Source organism: Sciurus vulgaris, assembly GCF_902686455.1.
Source record: "Sciurus vulgaris genome assembly, chromosome: 3".
NCBI classification, from domain to species: Eukaryota; Metazoa; Chordata; class Mammalia; order Rodentia; family Sciuridae; genus Sciurus; species Sciurus vulgaris.
In genome coordinates, this window is record NC_136463.1 from 174108282 (window position 1) to 174126543 (window position 18262).

Genomic DNA, 18262 nt, shown 5'->3' on the forward strand with positions numbered 1-18262 from the left:
TCATTATTTACAACCTCATGTGTTGATCTCATGCCCGAGCTAACCAAAGGTCAGAAATAGCCGGTTGCTGCTGGCCCTGTGGTTGACCATCCTGCCCCATCTTCAACCCTTGGCATCAGTAGCAGCATCAGACCAGTAGGAGGCGCAGTAAGCGCAAGCCCCAAAGTACTGCGCATTTTTATATTCTCTACAAGTGAGATGTAAGTTACTTAACACATAAACATCTTTTAAAATATGCATAGAAGTTACAGGATTCATTTTTAATTAATTACTATGTTTTAAATTATACAGGCAAAACATAAATATTCTGTTACTCGTCATAAATTCATATAATACAGGTAAAAAGGATGTTCCCCCATCCCTACCTCCTCACCTACAGGGACAGTTAGCATCTTTCCACACTGTTTTTCTATGCACTAAAGACATTAATGCACTTAGAAATGTGAATTGTTTTTCATAAATAAGATCATGCTTTATTTTACAACTTATTTTTTTCCACTTAACACATTTTGCTCACTTGTGTGTATACACAAACTTCATACTTGTATTATTTTCTTTTTAAAGAGGTTGGTTTCTAGGACTTCACTGAATGAATGTTGCTTGGTTTACTTAATATTTTTTCCATTGAAACTTTTAGTTGCTTTGTAGATTTCCCCTATTACAAACAGCGAGTGCGTATGACTGTAAGTGTTTCTGTAGTGCAGGTCCTTAGCTGTGAAGTTGCCTACGTTTTAATTATTTAGGAAGACATTAGAGGGAGTCAGGATAGGGGGATGCCACATGACGCGAGGATTTCTCGGTCAGTAGTAATGGCAGCACTGTGGTCTGGCTGACAGCTGTGCCGGAGGGAAGATGCCGGTGACGTGGACACCCAGCTATGCACTCCTACCTCACAGCTGCAGTCAGCACAGTAGCCCTTTGACACCAGGAGGCTGACAACCCAGAGGCTGCTGGGAAGGAAAGCCCTGCGCTTGTTAACCAGTGGGATGGTGGGACCGCTGCAGGCAGCCAGTGAAATGAAGGAGGGACTGGAGGGAGTGGCCTGGGGATTCTGATTGGCAGGTCTTCGCACAGCTGTCCACTGGAAGCAGGCGGCTGTGTGGAGTGCTTTTGGCGCCTCATGCATGATGTATCCTCTATTTTTGCAGTTGGCCGCCCCATTCCCGTTCATCAGAATCTGCACCCAACCCCGGAGCAGATTGAAGAGCTGCATCAGACCTATATGGAGGAACTAAGGAAATTATTTGAGGAGCACAAAGGGAAGTACGGAATTCCAGAGCACGAAACTCTCATTTTTAAATGATTTTGCTCTTCTAAGGCATAAGGGAGGACAAGAGAACATCCCTTTGAGAGAATAAATACTTTAAATACATTTATTTATTTATTTTTTTCTTTATTTATTTATGGAATCAAATTTGCAACTGGAAAGTATCACTTATGGTGACAAATCTTGATGTTTTATCTGGGATAGATAAAAATGTGGTAGATGACTATAGGAAAAGGTTGCAGATGACTAAAAGATTTAATAATCTTCCCCATGTAGGGAGAATAAATCATTTTACAGTTTATGAAAAGGTTTAGAATTGTTCATGGACTCAAATAAAGAAAGTAACAGCTTCCAAATGTCATTACCCCTTTCACTAATGATTACAATTATTTAAGGGGGTGTTTTCATTAAGTGCAACAGCTGTGGTTCAGCACAGCTGGAGCATTTAGGATACAGTGCATAAAATTTTGCCAGATAGAGTTAGAGGAGATAATTTTTATTTTCTGTTCAAACAGACCATTTGTTAGTGAATAATATTTTAAATGCTTAGATAAGTTGATCCTTTAAGATCATTTTTATATAATAGTCCAACATTTTTTTGCCATTTTGCAGGATGAGTTTGCCACAAGGAAACCCTTGTGGACAAGAGCCTTATCTCATTTTTATTCATGCTTAGAAACATGTTTTCTTGCTATAAACGGGGAAGTTTATTTGGGAGACACGATTTTATATATGTTTTAGGATGTTGGAGATTTGAAGAGGTTTTCACAGTAATAGAAACACTTTAAATTTTCTTCCCAAATGGACTTTTCATTGTACAACAAGCTCTGGAAGAAGGCCCCCCTCTTTGGTGAGAGATATCCAGTTCACAGCTGACTTGGGCTGAGTCTTCTCTGAACCAGAATGAGCAAGGATCTTGTTGTCTTTCCTGCCTCCTGGTGTCTTCCTAGTGACACTTAGTAGGCACAAAATAAATAGTTGTTTGATGAAGGTATGTATAGTTAACATGCAATCAAACTTTGCTACAATGTGATGAAGCTCTAAAGCTATTCCATAGAATGTAACCTGTTATAAGACCCACCTTCAGAAGAAGATCATTTGCTGTCTGATTTTCCTGCACCAGTGATGGACAGGGCTGTAGGCTGCGTAGAAAGGAGCAGGTCAGAGAAGGATTCTGATAATTAGCCACTAAGTGTTAAGTAGCTGGTAAGTAGAAGAATGTCTTATTTCCACTCTCCCTTTGTTCCTAGACCTAGTTTATGTACCTCCTCTGTCCCAGGTGTTTGTAAGCAAGCTTATCAGGTTGCCTTCTGACAGATTGGCAATGCAGCTTCAGGTCCCGATTTTGAAAACATTAAGCTCTGATCTAGAATCTGGATGGGGCTGCCTTGAGCAGGAAGCATTTTACACACAAGAAAGTGAACTTTTTCAGTTGTTCTATGGGACAATGACAGTATTTTGGCCTGAATTCCTTTGACTTCACATGAACTGAACAAGCCAGGAATCTTTTGACCCATGACCTTGAAATCAGTTCAGGTTTTTGTTTTGTTTTGCTTTGTCAAAGCAGGACCTTTAAGTTAATACAAACCCATGAATTTCATCCCTTTGAAGAAGTTTATTAAAAGCTCATGACGCATGATCACAGAGGTATGAATTTTAGTCTCACACTGAGCAGCGAGGAGGCCAAGCTGGCCGCCCGTCATGAGATAGCTTATCTAGCAGGCAATTGAAGCCCAGGCTTAGTCAGTCCAGAAGAGGCACTAGACGTTCTCTCTCATGAATTTATCTAGATTTTGCCATTTAAAAAAATCTAGACATGAGCAAGTTTAATTTTGGCTTGCATAATATGTTTTGCAGGGGGCAGGGTTATTGATTCGCTTTGTAGGGTCTTCAGAAGTCCAACCCAGCCATGCCAGGAGTCATTTCATATACTCAGGGCATAGCTGTAAATTCCAGATAGGCCCACAGATTGCAAGTGAATTTTTTTGTAAGAATTTTTGCTATTAAGTGAAGGTGGGTCATAGATTATATTTGCTAGTATGGTTCAACAGAGATGGCTTCTGTTATAAAGGTTCCCCATCCATTGTGTATTTGCACATAAATTTTAAACAGCAAAGCAAAACAAACTCAACAACAAAAATAGCCCCGGTGCACTGTAAGAGAATCTGGGCCTATTGCCTTGGGAAAATATGCATGTACGCTGTTTGATGTGGACTTTTCTTTCCTCTCTGTTGCCCTTGCACACTGGGGGCAGGCTGAGTCACTTCCTTTGTCTTGCAGTTAGGAGTTTATGAGACTGTCCCTGGTCAGCTACCTCTGTTATGCTCACGTGGAAGGCTGCAGCTTCACAGCTTCTGAAGGGCAGCCAGTTTTGCTACTTACAGAGGGGGACCCCTGCAAGGGTGCTAGATAGTTCACTGCACCCTTTGCCACTGCTGTGAAGACAAAGTGCGCATGCACCAGGGAGGAGGGTGAGTCTTTGTCAGGCATAGGGTTAACAGCAACAGCCCTCCTTTCAGTAGGAGGAATGTCTCTGTCACTGGAAGTGTGGAGGTGGAGTCTGGTTGCAATAGCCACACTTCTGGAACTTTCCATCTTCTCCAAAGGTTGTGATGACTATGAAAATGGTTTAGGGTACATTTGCTCTATATTCCTTCCCTCTGACAAGATGCACTATTGGTGGGTTTTGCTAATTAGTGGTTTGTTTTTGTTCGTTGGTTTCCACTAGCCCCAAATGGCATATTGGGCTACTGAAATAGCCTGTAATATCATATTTGCATTTTAAAGCTAATCAACATAATATGTGCTTGTGGGCCCGGAGGAGTCATATCAAGTGCAGGGGCATATCATTCTAAGGGGAAAAGCAGGGCAATTTCTAAAATAACCAACCAGTTGCTCTGTTTTCTCCATAATGGTGAATACAGAAGCTTGTCTCTATATGTAGAATGAAGGGGTTTTATTGTAGTTAATCCTTCCTAAACACCTCCTGCTTACTGCCTTGATAGCTTACACTCAAAGGAGAAATATGGAATCAATCCATATTTAACTTGTGGGACTATGAGTTTCTCGGTAGTCGAATGTGTGTCTGGTTTGCACTTGGATCCTGTCCCCAGCAGAGCAGGCCTTCAGCAATCTCTCAGTGAACACCTTGGGCACTAACCTGGACGCTGGGTGGCTTGTGCCAACATATCTAAGTTGTAGAGCTAGAAGGCACTTCATGGTCTAATTCCTCCTCCCGCAGATGCAGCAGCTGAACCCCTGTGAGGTTTAAAGCAGATTGGCACCGACTCTGCGTTCCTATTCGGGTATCCTAGATTAAACAGGAGGAACTGCTAGTCCACAGCCACTGCTTAATAAACCCAGGAATCCTCCTATAAAACACAAGTGTCAACTAGAAGCAAGGGATTAAAGGACTATAAAGCAAGCTCTGTCTTCTTGGTACTGAGAACATTTTTCACCACACTGTTGACTTTTCCCTTTTGCAAGAGCTATTTTAGTGATGTGAGCTGGGCAAAATCCAAGTTTCCAACATTTGTGGCCACTAGAGCCTGATGTGTTGGAGTCGCGGGTAAGGCAAGGTGCCCCGTGCCCGGGGCCACTGAAGGACCCAGGAAGGGGTCTTCCCTGGTGATGCTTCATTATTAGCAGAGCCCACAGCAATCCCGATACTCAGACAGGCAGTAGAGCCTCTGTCACTCACTGACAGCCCCACGCCCACAGTGAGTCTGGCTCTTGCACTTATCCAGCTGGATAATCACAGCCGCTAGATCCTGGTTGAGAATTACCTTAGGCTTTCTTGAGACTCGAGATAAACTTGACATTCCTGGTATTCCCAAGGGCTGCGTAATTCTCTCCTATTTCAGTTCCAGATCAACTGGGAGCCATTTCTTCCTCTTTGGATTCCAAATCTTGCTGTGTGCGTGTCGGTGATGTTGGTGTGCCCAGAGACTGTTACTCTCCAGGATTTAGTTTCAGAAGGCCCTTTTAACTCTGGTCTCTTACTACCTGGCTGGGGGCCTGGGCTCTGTCTTTCCTATGTAAATAGTTAGGAGTGAATGATCTTAAGGTCTCTTCTGGCTCTGGAAGTCTAGAGTCTGCACGGCACTTTATTGTCACAGTAATAACATCTGGTGGGAGATGCAGGCTTATCTGATATTTCTGCCTTTTCCACTACCAGGCTTCCCTGTTCCTGTTTTTCTGGAGAATCTGGTGAGCTGCCATGAGACCCAGCAATATTCTCAGTGTTGCCATTGAAATTTCTCCAGGATCACAGTAACCTTTAGTCATGTGTTTCTAAGAAATAATTTAATTCTCTAAGAATAAGAGAAATTTAAGAGGCTTCCTCATTTATATCATTCAAGACTACAGAATAACAGGTTATTGCTTGCTACATTTTTTGTAGGAGATGGTGAACTTTAATACTTTGTATATGGTGTGTTTCCTTGAGCCTTTATTAGTGCTTAGTTTCTAGGAGTTTTGACCAATGAGTGTGCCCAAGCTACACGTGCATGGGTATGGTTTTTAACCTGAATAGAATGTTTTTCATTTCCCACATCTTGGCATGGCTGAATGAATTTAGGCTTGAACACTAGTGCCAGCGTGCAGAAAAAATTATGAGCAATGTGAATTCTCATTGAGAGTCAATGCTTTTGCTGGGCATGGTGGCACACACCTATAATCCCAGTGGCTTGGGAGGCTAAGGTAGAAGGATCGCAAGTTCAAAGCCAGCCTCAGCAAAAGCAAGATACTAAGCAATTAAGTGAGACCCTGTCTCTAAATAAAATACAAAATAGGGCTGGGGATGTGGCTCAGTTGTTGAGTGCCCCTGAGTTAAATTCAGGTATCAAATAAATAAGTAAATAAATAAAGCCAATGCATTCAATTCTTTGGATGGAATAAAAGAAAAACAGAAATGGGGTGAGCAGAGCAATTGAAAACAGCAGGTGCACAGGAATGAAACAGGAACAGACAGCAAGAGGAGATGAAGTCAGGAAATGTGGGGTCTCGTGCTGTTGGGCCTAAGATCGAAGCTTCCCTGATTCAGAAATATTCAAAAGCATGTAGAAAGATTGATTGGTTACAAATCAAGTCTATCACTGCTAATAGATGTGGGCTTTTTTTTTTTTTTTTTGTACTGAGGTTTGATCCCAGGGGTGTTTAGCCACTGAGCACATCCCTATCTCTTTTTTAAATATATTATTTAGAGACAGGATCTTGCTGAGTTGCTAAGTGCCTTGCTAAGTTGCTGAGGCTGGCTTTGAACTCGAGATCCTCCTGCCTCAGCCTCCCACCGAAGCCAGTCTTTTGCCCAGCTAGCGTGAACTTTCTTTTTTTTTTTCTTTTTTTGCGGTGCTGGGGATCGAACCTAGGGCCTTGTGCTTGCAAGGCAAGCACTCTACCAACTGAGGAGCTACATCCCCAGCCCTGTGAACCTTCTTTATGGGCAATGAAAAATATTCCAAAATTAGACCATAGTCATGGTTACATAATCCTGCAAATATATAAATCACTTGACTACTTCAAATGGGTGGGTTTTAGGATATGTGAATTGTATCTCAATAAAGTCATTATATAAAATCAAGTCATATACTCACCAAAATAATGGGAGAAGCTAAAAACTAATTTTTAAAAAACTGGATCAAGAGTGAAATTATTTCCGTTTAGATGTATCCCACTTTGTACAATAGAAGATATGCCTTGACTTTTGAGACCTCTTAGCATTTCTGAGGTCATTATTAAAATAAGTGTTTTTAGTACTCTTTGAAAGTATTTTATTGGCTAAAAATCATGATGTTGTGTTACTGGGCAAGACTCCTTTCGACTGTAACTTTCCCAATATTTTACTAACACTGCACCATAATTCAAAGTGTAGCTTATCATATAAAAATGGTATTCAAGCCTGGGACAGTGACACAGTCCTGTAACCCCAGTGACTCCAGGGGCTTAGACAAGAGACACAGATGTAGAAATTTTAGTCATATTAGGATTTAAGACAGATTCCCAGGTCAGCCTCAGCAACTTAGTGAGACCCTGTTTCAAAATTAAATAAATAAATAAATAAATAAATAAATAAATAAAATAGAAAGGACTGGGGATGTAGCTAAGTGGTAGAACACCCTTAGGTTCAATCCCCAGTACTAAAACAAACAAACAAATGGTATTCAATACGTTTGACTGTCCGTAATGTGCCTGTTACAGGGCTAAGTACTTTACCTATGTTATGATATTTAGCTCTTAAAATGGCCTTTTGAGGTCACTGTTATTTTTTTCCTCTAGGCAACTGGGGCTCAGAGGGTTTAAGAACCCTGGTGGTGGCTGGTGGAGCTGACATAAAGCCAGGTCCTGTGACCAGGTACCATGCTCAAGGTGTAGGACGCAGGTGGGGTCTTACTAGTTTGGCAATCGCACATTAAATTAGCAGTTGCACACTGAGTGATCACACATTGACTTACTGTGTGGTTCTGGATAGAAATCTTTCACTTATCAATAAGAAGGTGAGAGACAGGAATATCAAAGTTTTTTTTTTTTTTGGTTACTGGGGATTGAACTCAGGAGCACTGAGCCACATCCCCAGCCCTATTTTGCATTTTATTTAGAGACAGGATCTCACTTGAGTTGCTTAGCACCTTGCTTTTGCTGAGGCTGGCTTTGAACTCTCGATCCTCCTGCCTCAGCCTCCTAAGCTGCTGAGGTTTCTTACAGGTGTGCCCCATGACACCCTGCTAATGCCAAGGTTCTTTTTTTTTATATTTTTTTATTTGTAAATACCTTTATTTTATTTCTTTATTTTTATGTGGTGCTGAGGCTCGAACCCAGTGCCTCACTCATGCCAGGCAAGCACTTTACCACTGAGCCCCAACCTCAGCCCCATGTCAAGGTTCTTTACAGGTTCATCTGGGTGTGATGCTCTCCTAAAGCCCTTTCTTTTCTTTATATTTTTAAAATTTCTGCATGATTGTTTCATGGCCATTTTTAGAAGAAGAAATAGAAATTAGTAATGATACATATTAAAAACATCATTTATATTTTTCAAAAACAGTTCAGATTCAGAGATCAGCAAGCTTCTCTCATAAAACAAGGAAACATTGCTTTAAGAGAATATAATTTTAACCAGAAGAAAATGCTGTTGTTTCAGAATTATAAGTGTGTGAAATTCAGAGGGTGTTTCAAAAGCAGAAGGGTAGCAGATGCCTTTGAAATTAAGCATAGTGTTCCCCAATGCCTGATTTTAATTTCCAATTATCTACTCCAAATATTTAGAAATAAAGATATTGTTATGTAATAGTATAATGATTGACAGAGGTACATATGGGTGCCGGTTATTTTTCTAGTGCCAGGAATGCTAGCTGTTGAGAAGTTACTGCAACTTTGGAATGCAATCCCAATATTTTAAATATTGTAAAAGTAGTACCTGTTTCTTAGTAACTATCAGTGTGTTAGTCGAATATGTTATAATGCAGAGCTTGATCTATGGAGGAAAAAATATACAAAATTTCTCCTTTGACAGTGAAAGCTATTTTTTAAAATTTAAAATTTATTTTTAACTGATACATAAAAACAAAGATTGTACATATTAATGGGGTATGATGAGGTGTTTGGATACGTGTGTACATTGTGTAATGTTTAATTCAAGTTAAACATATATTTATCTCCTCAAACATTCATCATTTTTTATGGTAAAAACATTCAAGCTCCTAACCTCCAGCGTCGTGGGCTACACAGCACATAACTGGTACACAGCCTGCTGCGCAGTAATAGCACACCAGCACTTCGAGATCCTAACTGAACTCAGTACCGTTGATCAGCTGCTCCCCATCTCCCCATCTCCCCTTCCGCCCCTCAGGCCAGCCTCTGGGAACCATATGGAGAGAGCCTTAAGATCATCTTTTACAATGGTCTCAACTTCTATGGGATCGACTTTTAATATTCGACCTCGGGGTGAGGTCAAGGGTACTTTCTGTCTTTCTGTCTGGCTTACCTCATTTAGCATCCTGATCTCCGGGTTCATCCAAGCCATTGCAAACGACAGAATTTCATTCTTTTTTTCTAAAGCTGTTTCTGAAAAGCTCCCTGACCCCATACCCAGTGGACATGGAGTCCATTTTCAGCATCAGGAACAACACTTGGAGTCTCTTTATTCAGTGGCAAAGTGTTCAAAAGGCCAGAGCAAAAAGCATTTCATCATTAGACTAATTAGTTTGTTGTCAAAATGAAGCCTTTAAAAAGGACACCTGTTAGGTTAAAGTTTTGATTATTTTTTATTACTATATAGCATTAACTGGATAAAGTTCACTTTTTTTTTTTTGCGGTGCTGGGGATCAAACCCAGGGCCCTGTGCTTGCAAGGCAAGCACTCTACCAACTGAGCTATCTCCCCAGCCCCTAAAGTTCACTTTTTAAAACAATATATTATTATTGTCTTTTTAAATCTTATTTTATTGCTGTTCTGGGACTCAAACCCAGAGCCTTATGCATGCCAGGCAAGCACTCTACCACTGAGCTACATTCCCAGCCCCCAAACGGTATTTTAAAATTTATTTTATTTCTCACATGTGTATGTATAGGTGTGTGTTTCTGTGTTAGTCTACTTTTTGTCCCAGAGACCAAAATACCTGATAAGACCAACTTAGAGGAGGAAAGGTTTATTTTGGCTCACTGTTTGAGACGTTCAGTCCATGATTAGCCAACTCCATTGCTCTGGGCATGACGTGAGGCAGAACATCATGGCAGAAAGGTTTGAGAAAGAAAGCTGCTAGCTCATGGCAGCCGGGAAGCAGAGAGAGACAGACCGCAAAAAGCCAGGGAAAATGTAACCCTGAAGGGCACGCCTCCAGTGACCATGCCCCGCCTGCCTACGGTCACCACCCAGAAATTCATTCAAATCCTCACTCCATCAAATGGATTCACCCACAGAAGTGGATACAGCTCTTAGAAACCAGTCATTCCATCTCTGAACTCTGGGTGGGGTGAATCCTGCATTGTCTAACACATGAACTTTTGGGGGGGGGACACCTCATATTCCAAAATATAACACTTTCCAAGTATCTTTTAACATTTTTCTGCATAAGCCAAATGCCACATGTTCCAAATTAAACAACAAAAACAAAACAAAACAAAAAATTCCCTCTGTTTGACATCTCCTGTCCACTTTCAGCTTTCCAACAGCGACTATAAAAATTCTGAATGGAAAGGAAATTCAGTCTTCAGTTTGACCTGGCATGGACATTTATTTTTTGTGATGCTGAAATTAAAAAGTGCTGTAATTTCTCTTAGATTGGTGGGTATCAGGATTATAGAATTTGTAATTTGAAATTACTGTAACTTTAAAATAATAATGAATCCACGGATGTAGAAGTTTTAGTCGTATCAGGATTTGAGCAGGATTTGCATAAAGGGTTTTTACATTCAATATTTGTTTGTACATTATACAAAAATATTACATATTTATACATTGTGTATACTGTTATGTACTAGTAGATACTATAATGTATATAATATGATATAGATGCAAATGGAGATAAGTATGGATATAGGTAGACAGAAAATATATACATAAAAGTATATATTTTGTGTTTGTATTTTCATTACTGTTATCAAAATTATACAAGAAAATTTTAAATCACTGGGAATAAAAACAAATGTGATTTTAGGAACTGATAGTACTTTGAGGGGTATCAGGGATTGGACTCAGAGGCATTAAACCACTGAGTCACACCCCCAGCCCTGTTTCATATTTTATTAGGGTCTCACTGAGTTGGTTAGCCCCTGGCTGTTGCTGAGCCTGGCTTTGAGCTCTTGATCCTCCTGCCTCAGCCTCCCGAGCTACTGGGATTACAAGCATGCGCCACTTTTAAAGATGAACTTGACTCATGTTGTGGTATATCGTTGATGGCCGAGTGATGCTCGACCTTGTTCCCACGGGAAGCAGCACACTTGCTTTCCCATCCCAGGCTTCCAGCACAGCTGCGTCTTAGCAGCTCTCCAGCTCTGTGGGTACTGGGCCAACATCCCAGGTAGGAAGGACTTGAACAAGACATCCACCTACATTGCTCCTGGTTTTTCCTTTCTCCGTTTTTTTGCCTCTTTACTTCATTTTCTGTTTTGTCCATGATCTAAGATAAAGAGAAATGAAAAGAAAGAGACGGGGGAAAGTTGAATTGCAAGAAGCAACTTAGGAAGCCCTATTTTCTGTCAGATAAGGTGAAGGGCCATGAAAGTAGGAAAGAGTCCAAAGGAAGAGATGGGACTGTGTTGAGAAGGAAAGGCAGAAGGCAAGAGAGGAAGGCATCTCATCTTTGCCTATTTTATATTAAACATTGTACATGAGAGAACTTTCACATCCCACCCCACAGTGTGTCCGACTCAGGTGACAGGAACTCCTTTGGTGCTGCCTGAGCACAGTGTGATTTCAGAACTGGTTCCCCACTGAAGGAAGGCGTGGGCTCTGACCCCTTTCCTGGCAGTCTGAGGCAGCGATTCCTGCATGAGAAATGGAAACTCTCTTGGCCCTACCAGGCCGCTGTGATGAGCATCTTTGCTGTTTACCTGATGCATTAGTTTGCTTTTTGTTACTACAATGAAATACCTGATGCAGACTAACTTTTAAAATAAAAGGTTGATTCAACTCAGTTCTGGAGATTCAAGTGCATGATGGCAGCCTCCGCCTGGCTCTAGCGAGGACCCCGTGGAAGATGGCAGGCGCCTCACATGCGTGAGACCAGATCACATCTGGAAACAGGAAGTCAGAAAGTCTGGGTGGGGTGAATCCTCTATTTCTTACCTGCGAGGCTGAAAGTTATGAGAGACCCTTAACGTCCATTTTCACCCAGTGTTTTACCAAGTTGACTGGTTGTTGCAACCTGTTGTGCAGGTGAGGTGACCTTAAGAACCATGTCCTACCACTGCTATCATTGAGAGTTTTATGAAACAAACCATCAGGTGAGATGTTTATATGTCAGAGCTTATGCAGAGCAATGTGTCCCAATGGTCATTTGTGGCCAGAGAAAACACTTCTCATAAAGAACTCTTGATGCTGAACTTTGGAATCTCTGAAGCTCTTACCACATCCTTCTGGCCTGTCTTTATTATAGGGTTATTTCCCTTTCCGCATCTTGATAGGCTTAGGAACTTCCCCTGGGTCATTATTTCAAAGGAGAAATTTTTCTTCTATCTTGCCGGAGATTGCTGTTTGCTCTGGGCTCTTGTTTTTGTGAAACATGGGGACACAGTGACTTCAGGCTGATCCCCTATCTGAGGCATGTAATGTGTTTTCTGATCATTCCCTGAGTTCCATCAGGGATGTTTCTCTGCCAGAATTATTTGGCGGAAATCCACTGAAGAATTACTTTCAGCTTTGTTTGTGGTTACTGGATTCAATTGGAATTTCCTGCATCTTCAGGCGATTCAATCTTCTCCCTGAGGGACGGCGTGCAAGGTGCGTTTCTGTCAGCAAATGCAGCAAGAAGGCTGGACGTGGCATGGAGAAGGTGCTCCGTCCGGGCCCAGCTCTTCTGAGCACGCTCCCCGTGGCCTTGCAGTTTGTCACAAAGAGCTGACTCCATGAAAAGAACCAAGGCAGGGTGGGGGCGCACCGTGTGCTGCCTTCTGGGCTCCTATTTAAGAGAGGATCTTGCAGGAGAGTGAAGCAAGTGTCCCATGAGTAGGAGCAGCCCAGTGCTCTGGGCCTGTGTAGAGATTCACTCTGGCTGGGCATCAGGAAGGGAGTCCTGTCCTGGACTTGCAAGGGTGAGGAAGACTTTAGGGAGCAGCGCGGGGAAGCTCAGGCCAAGGAGTCAGGGGAGGGATGGGCCTTGCTGCACCTCACCTGGGAATTCACTGGTTTTCACAGAGAGGACTTGTGTCCAGGGAACCTTCTCGGTTCCAAGCAGAGAGGGACAATTGGTTACCCTGGGCATGAAGACATGGCCCTGGTATCCAATGCCCAGCTGGCAGCTCTCCCTATATTAGGAGGGTTGGCAAAGATGCAGAGTAGCTCTTATTTATTTATTTCTGGCTTAGCCCTCTATCCTGTGATACCCCAGATTCCCCAGTTACTGGGGTTCAGTGTGACTGATGGGGTCACAACTCTGGAAGGGCTCCATACGCTTGAGCAGGTTTGGCCATGTTTCCCTGAGGGGACTGCATGGTCCAAGTGGCCTTAAAATCAAGGCAGCGGTGAGACTCAGGGGCTCTTCTGTGATTGTAACCATCTTTTCTGGGCCCTAGATTCTCTTTCGATAAGGAGAAAATGTCTCCTATATTGGATTTCTAACGTTTTTAGAAATGTGCCCAGACCTGTGACTTTTAAAACTTAACATATACTTAGAGGAAATGTTAGGAAATGCCCTGGTCTTTACATAGCATTTACTCTAAGATTTATTTTGTTTTGTTCTTTTACTTGTTATAAACACATATTTAAGTCTTACTCATTTATATTTTGTTCCCAAAAGGACCATAGATGCTTGCCACTTACGAAACTTAGCGACCATGAGAATTGAATTTAGGAATATCAAATTCCATTTGAGGATTCACTCGATAATACTCAATAAATTTTCTCTCCTATGCCAGAGATCCTCTGAGTAGCAGGAACTAGCCATCACTCATGCTTCTTCGTCTCTGCCACAGCAAGTGAGCGCACCTAATCCTGGAGTACAGCTCCTCAAACTTGTTCTCACCTCCCTCTCACTCCAAGTACCTTGGCAGCTCCAGTGTGGCTGAGGGTGAATCCCCTCAGTTGCAGTTTGAGATTATGTGGCCACAGTCAGATCCCTAAAGAAACAGATAGTGTCCCATGAGAAGCATCTGTCCAAGTTATTCTCTTTCCAGTGACCATTGTTGAGTCTAGGGTTAGAAAAACCACAGACTGCTGCTTCAAATCAATTCCAGTTTCAGAAACAATGAAGCACTGGCCTTTCACCGACAAGGCCAGGCATGTATGGGATAGGATACTGCAAAAAAAAAAAAAAAAAAAAAAATGTCACCAGAGCCCCAGACACCACATCTGTGTTTAGGACAGGGAGGAGAAAGGAGTTCACTCTCCCTTTGCACTTTATCAGGAACCCCTCGTCTTTCCATCACTCTCCCAGATCATCCTTGACGTCTCAATGGTTGGAAATGGGTCACATGGGTCACCCCCAGTTCTGAAAATGGCTGGGAAAGAATGTGTCTTTCCATTATGTGTTGCAGGGGTCAGCAAGCTTTTTCTGTAACGACTGAACAGTAAATATCCCAGGCTTTGCAGCCATTTAGTCTCTTAGAACAACTCAAGTCTGATGTTATAGTGCAAGAACAGCCATGAGTAGGAGAAAGATGAACGCCTCTGGATGTATTCCAATATAATTTTATTCATGAAGTGAATTTTGAATTTCATGAAATTTTTTTTTTTTTTTTGGTACTAGGGATTGAACCCAGGGGTACTTAACAACTGAGCCACATCCCTGGCCCTTTTATTTTCTATTTTGAGACAGTGTCTCTCTAAGTTGCTGAGGCTGGCTTTGAACTTGTGATCCTCCTGCCGCAGCCTCTGGAGCCACTGGGATTATAGGCATGCGCCATCGTACCCAGCTGAAACTCTCCTTCTTAACAAAGGAGATTTACTGAGTTACATAGAGGAAAAGTCTAGGAAAGGAGGCCCGGACCAGATGCTCGGATGACATCACTGGAATGCAGTCTTGCTCCAGCCCGCCTCTCTTCTCTCCACTGTGTGGACTTCACTCTCAGACTCCTTCACTGTGGTAAGGGGGTCACCAGCAGTTGCAGGCACACACGTCCTATCACGTCAGTGTTCCTGGAGGAAGAGGAACTTCTTTTTTTCCTGGGATTGTGTCTAAGGATTTGGATCATGTGTCCACCCCAGACCTCAGTATGGTCAAGAGATTGGAATATGCTGACTGGCCTGGCCTGGGCAGTGTGGTTGAGAGCACCCCGCTGAGAGCTGGGGTATGTGGGGTTCATCAGTCTGTCTGAACCACATGTACCGAGCACAGAGAAGTTGTTCCAGACAAATACATTCTGGAAAGACAAAGACAGCCGTCCTCCATGATGATATTCATATTTGATTTTAACAAAGGAGTTAAGAAGAGACGAGAGAAACTCAAGAAAAAAATGAATGAGGGAAGAAAATCATGGGACTGTAAAGAAAGCATTTTAATGTTAAATGGGAAAAAAGCCAATGGTTCATAATCTTGACAATGTATCAGAAAAGTCCAGAGTTTAAAAATTTTTTTCTGCCCATACCCCAGACTGACTGAGCCAGGATCTCTAAGAATGGGGTGTGAGATACGGCATGTTTTTAAGTCACCCTCGGCGATCGCAGTGCTGTACGCGCCTGAAGAGCCATGGAAGATGGAAAGGGGTCACAGCTAAGCTGCAAAGAGCCTTGAACTCCAGAGGCCTCACCAAGCTCTCTTTTCACAAAAGAGCGTGGAAGGGAATGGGCCAGAGTCGCAGGAGCCTCTGCTCTCTGTTATTCCAAGAGCCAGCCTCCTTCCGTCTTAGGGCTCTACCATCCCACAGGACACTGTCCTCGGCCGCGAGGTTGAAGGGGACTGCTACCCCAGGCACATTCCAGTCCATGGGAAGCAGAGAAGACCAGAGAGGCAGAGTCTCATGCTAAGGCCCAGAAGTGACAGGCATCAATTCCACTTTTGTTATTTTGTTTTTTGGTTATTTATACTTATTTACTTATTTTAGTTGTCAATGGACCTTTTCATCTTTTTTAAATAAAATGAGGCATGTTAATATTATTTATTTATGGTGCCGATCGTTGAACCCAGTGCCTCACACGTGCCTGGCACGCTCTCTACCACTGAGCCACAATGCTGGTCCGATCCACTTTAGTTATTTTGGTCTGAAGTTGGTCACAGGGTGCAGTGCTATGGTTTGGATATATAGTTGGAGTGTATACCTCACATATTTGTGTACTGGGAGCTTGGTTTTCAGGGTAGCATTGTTGAGAGGCAGGAGACTTTTAAGAGGAGGGACCTAGTGGGAGGCTTTTAGGTCATTGGGGCTGTGCCCTCTGGAGGGACTTGGGTGGTTCTCTTGGGACCTCTAGTTGGTTCTTATGAGAGTGTTATTGTAAAAGAGTAAATCTGACCATGCCCTGGTCTTTTTGACTTCCTGGCTAGCAATGTGAGGTATGCCTACAATGAGATGATACAATCATGGGGTCCCTTACCAGGGCTTGTGTCTTGCTGTTTGGCCTTTTAACCTTTACTTCTGTGTCAAATAAACCTCTTTTCTCATGTATTCTGTGATAGTAACAGAAAATGGACTAATACCCAGTAAACTGTAAGGGAGGCTGGAAAGTATAAATCTAAGATTTATGTTTTGCCTTGTCTCTAAACATACACACATGCACAAATAGCAAAGGGAGTATATGCTCAGCTAAAATTGAACACCTAGATAATATTAAAATATTCCTTTCTTTCGGTTAAACATCATAAACTGAATGCTTGTATTAATGTTTATTCTTTAATGAAATTCCACCAAAATGATAATAAAGGAATTAAATTGGCAAAAAGTCAAAGAGAACAGGAGAGGAGTAAAAGGAGAAAGAGATGTCAACAGGATTTTGCAAAAGGGAAAACAAATGGACAAGTGGAAGCTGACTTGGCAGAGCAGACACTTAATGCCAGAGGGAACCCCAAAGGAAAGCCCAGTCAGAAGTGAGCCGATTTCCTTGCAGAATGTCAGAAAGACTGAGTCATGAAAGATGTCACCTATCTCTGATGGCTGGGGGTGGGCCACCCAAAACAGTGAGGAGTGGAAAGTCTCTTTAGGCTCCACAAGTTTGTCAGTCTCCTACCTGAATAGAGCTCGGGAGTCCTGCTGCTGGAAAGTCTTGGGACCTCTGAGCTGTGGGACACCAGGCCCAACTGAGGAACTGGAAGGAGTGAGGTGACCTTAATGCAGATGGAGCAAAAATCTTGACATTGAATGGTGAGTTCAATAACTCCCTTACAACACTAGGTTCTCACAATCCTGGGCAAGTAGTTTTATACTCCCATGATAGAGCACTGGAGGATTCCTCCCTGAGGAACCTGACCAGCTTAAGGGAGAAGACCTGCCAGAATTGATCCTTGTGGGTTCTCATCTGCCACACTACAATGAGCCCACCAATGGACAAACGGTCACTCAGCCTTTAGTAATGGATATTCGAGAAAATCAGACATTTTAAGAAAGCCTTCAATAGGAGTGTATCTACTAAACAAAAATAGAAACAGCAGGAGAAAATGTCAAAAAATAGTAATTTGTATTTTTGGAGAGAGAGTAGAAAAATTTTGTGATAGTCAAACAAGAACAGAATACAATATAAAAAGGAGCATTTATTAAAATCCAAGCGACATACTATATGAAGATAATGGACAGAGAGGGAAAATAGGTGTACAAATATGTCTGGAAGATAGATCATCATATTGCATGAGGAGAAAGTCAACAGATGATGTCTGTTGAAGTCAAGAAGAGGCAGTTTAATTGAGCCACTTAGAAATATAGATATAAATACATAAATAAAAAGTTCAATGCATTGGCAATTATTGACTCTGGAAGCAAGAACTAAGGGTGAGGTAGAAGACTGGTACTTTTCGTGGTAAGTCAATACTATATAACTTATTACTGCATGAATGACATTAAAGTATATTTTAACATTTTTGTGGGTTTTAATATTTTACTATGTATGTGTATATATGTACACACACACACACACACACACACACACACACATATATACTTGAATGAAATACTCATATCCCATATCTCAAAGATTAGTTTCCTATGAGATGTGGAAGGATAAGAGTTAAAATCTCTATGTGAAGTCATTAGAAGAGTAGCACTAATACATTAGGGGACTCAGTATAGAAGGAAACTCGTGGACTAAAAATGTGAAGGCATTTGAAATAATCCTGGAACTTTCAGGAGAAAAGGGGGAATTTCTATTTTTAAAAAATCTGGCTGGGTGAGGTGGCGCACACCTGTAGGCTCCAGAGGCTGAGGA

The 18262-nt window shown here is 42.0% G+C and overlaps 1 protein-coding gene across 1 annotated transcript in view; it reads left to right on the plus strand.

Annotated features, from left to right (window-relative positions):
• The window catches only part of MOGAT1 (monoacylglycerol O-acyltransferase 1), a 41380-nt gene extending 40059 nt beyond the window's left edge, over positions 1-1321 (plus strand). Inside the window, exon 6 of the mRNA XM_079131911.1 lies at positions 1149-1321. Coding sequence (XP_078988037.1) covers positions 1149-1303 — 155 coding nt within the window. The 3' untranslated portion in view covers positions 1304-1321. The remainder of the gene's footprint in view (positions 1-1148) is intronic.
• The last annotated feature ends 16941 nt before the right edge of the window (positions 1322-18262 follow it).